Genomic DNA, 411 nt, shown 5'->3' on the forward strand with positions numbered 1-411 from the left:
GATGCCACAACACCACGAGCACCAGGACCCCGCCAACCCGCCACCACCCACCTTCTTGATTTTCTTGATGTCGCTGTCATCGTCGCTGGGTGCACTGGTCTGGCCGGCCTGGATGCGCTCGTGGTCCTTGAGCAGGGCGGCGATCTGCGGGCACAGGGCGGGTGTGAGCAGCCGCCCTGGCACATCCCAGCACGTCCCGGTGGCCGAGGACAAACCCCGCAGTGCCAGGAACAGCACGAGCCTCCAGTTGAATTACCGACACTGGGGCTGCAAAGGCTGCAGAGCTACCGGGGCACCGGCAACTCCCCGGCACCACCAGCACCCACCCAACACGCCGCAGAGACAAGGACCTGGAAATCCTGCCAGGTACCAAACACAAAGCGAGTCCCTGTTCCTGAGAAAGGCTTCATG

The 411-nt window shown here is 63.5% G+C and overlaps 1 protein-coding gene across 1 annotated transcript in view; it reads right to left on the reverse strand.

Moving 5' to 3' along the window:
- The window catches only part of LOC104528950 (ras-specific guanine nucleotide-releasing factor 1), a gene marked incomplete at both ends in the record, with an annotated part of 9,365 nt that extends 9,221 nt beyond the window's left edge, over positions 1–144 (reverse strand). Inside the window, one exon of the mRNA XM_010173109.1 lies at positions 52–144. Within this exon, the coding sequence (XP_010171411.1) occupies positions 52–144 (93 nt within the window). The remainder of the gene's footprint in view (positions 1–51) is intronic.
- Between the last annotated feature and the right edge of the window lie 267 nt (positions 145–411).

Source organism: Antrostomus carolinensis, unplaced genomic scaffold, assembly GCF_000700745.2.
Source record: "Antrostomus carolinensis isolate BGI_N321 unplaced genomic scaffold, ASM70074v2 scaffold16878, whole genome shotgun sequence".
NCBI lineage: Eukaryota > Metazoa > Chordata > Aves > Caprimulgiformes > Caprimulgidae > Antrostomus > Antrostomus carolinensis.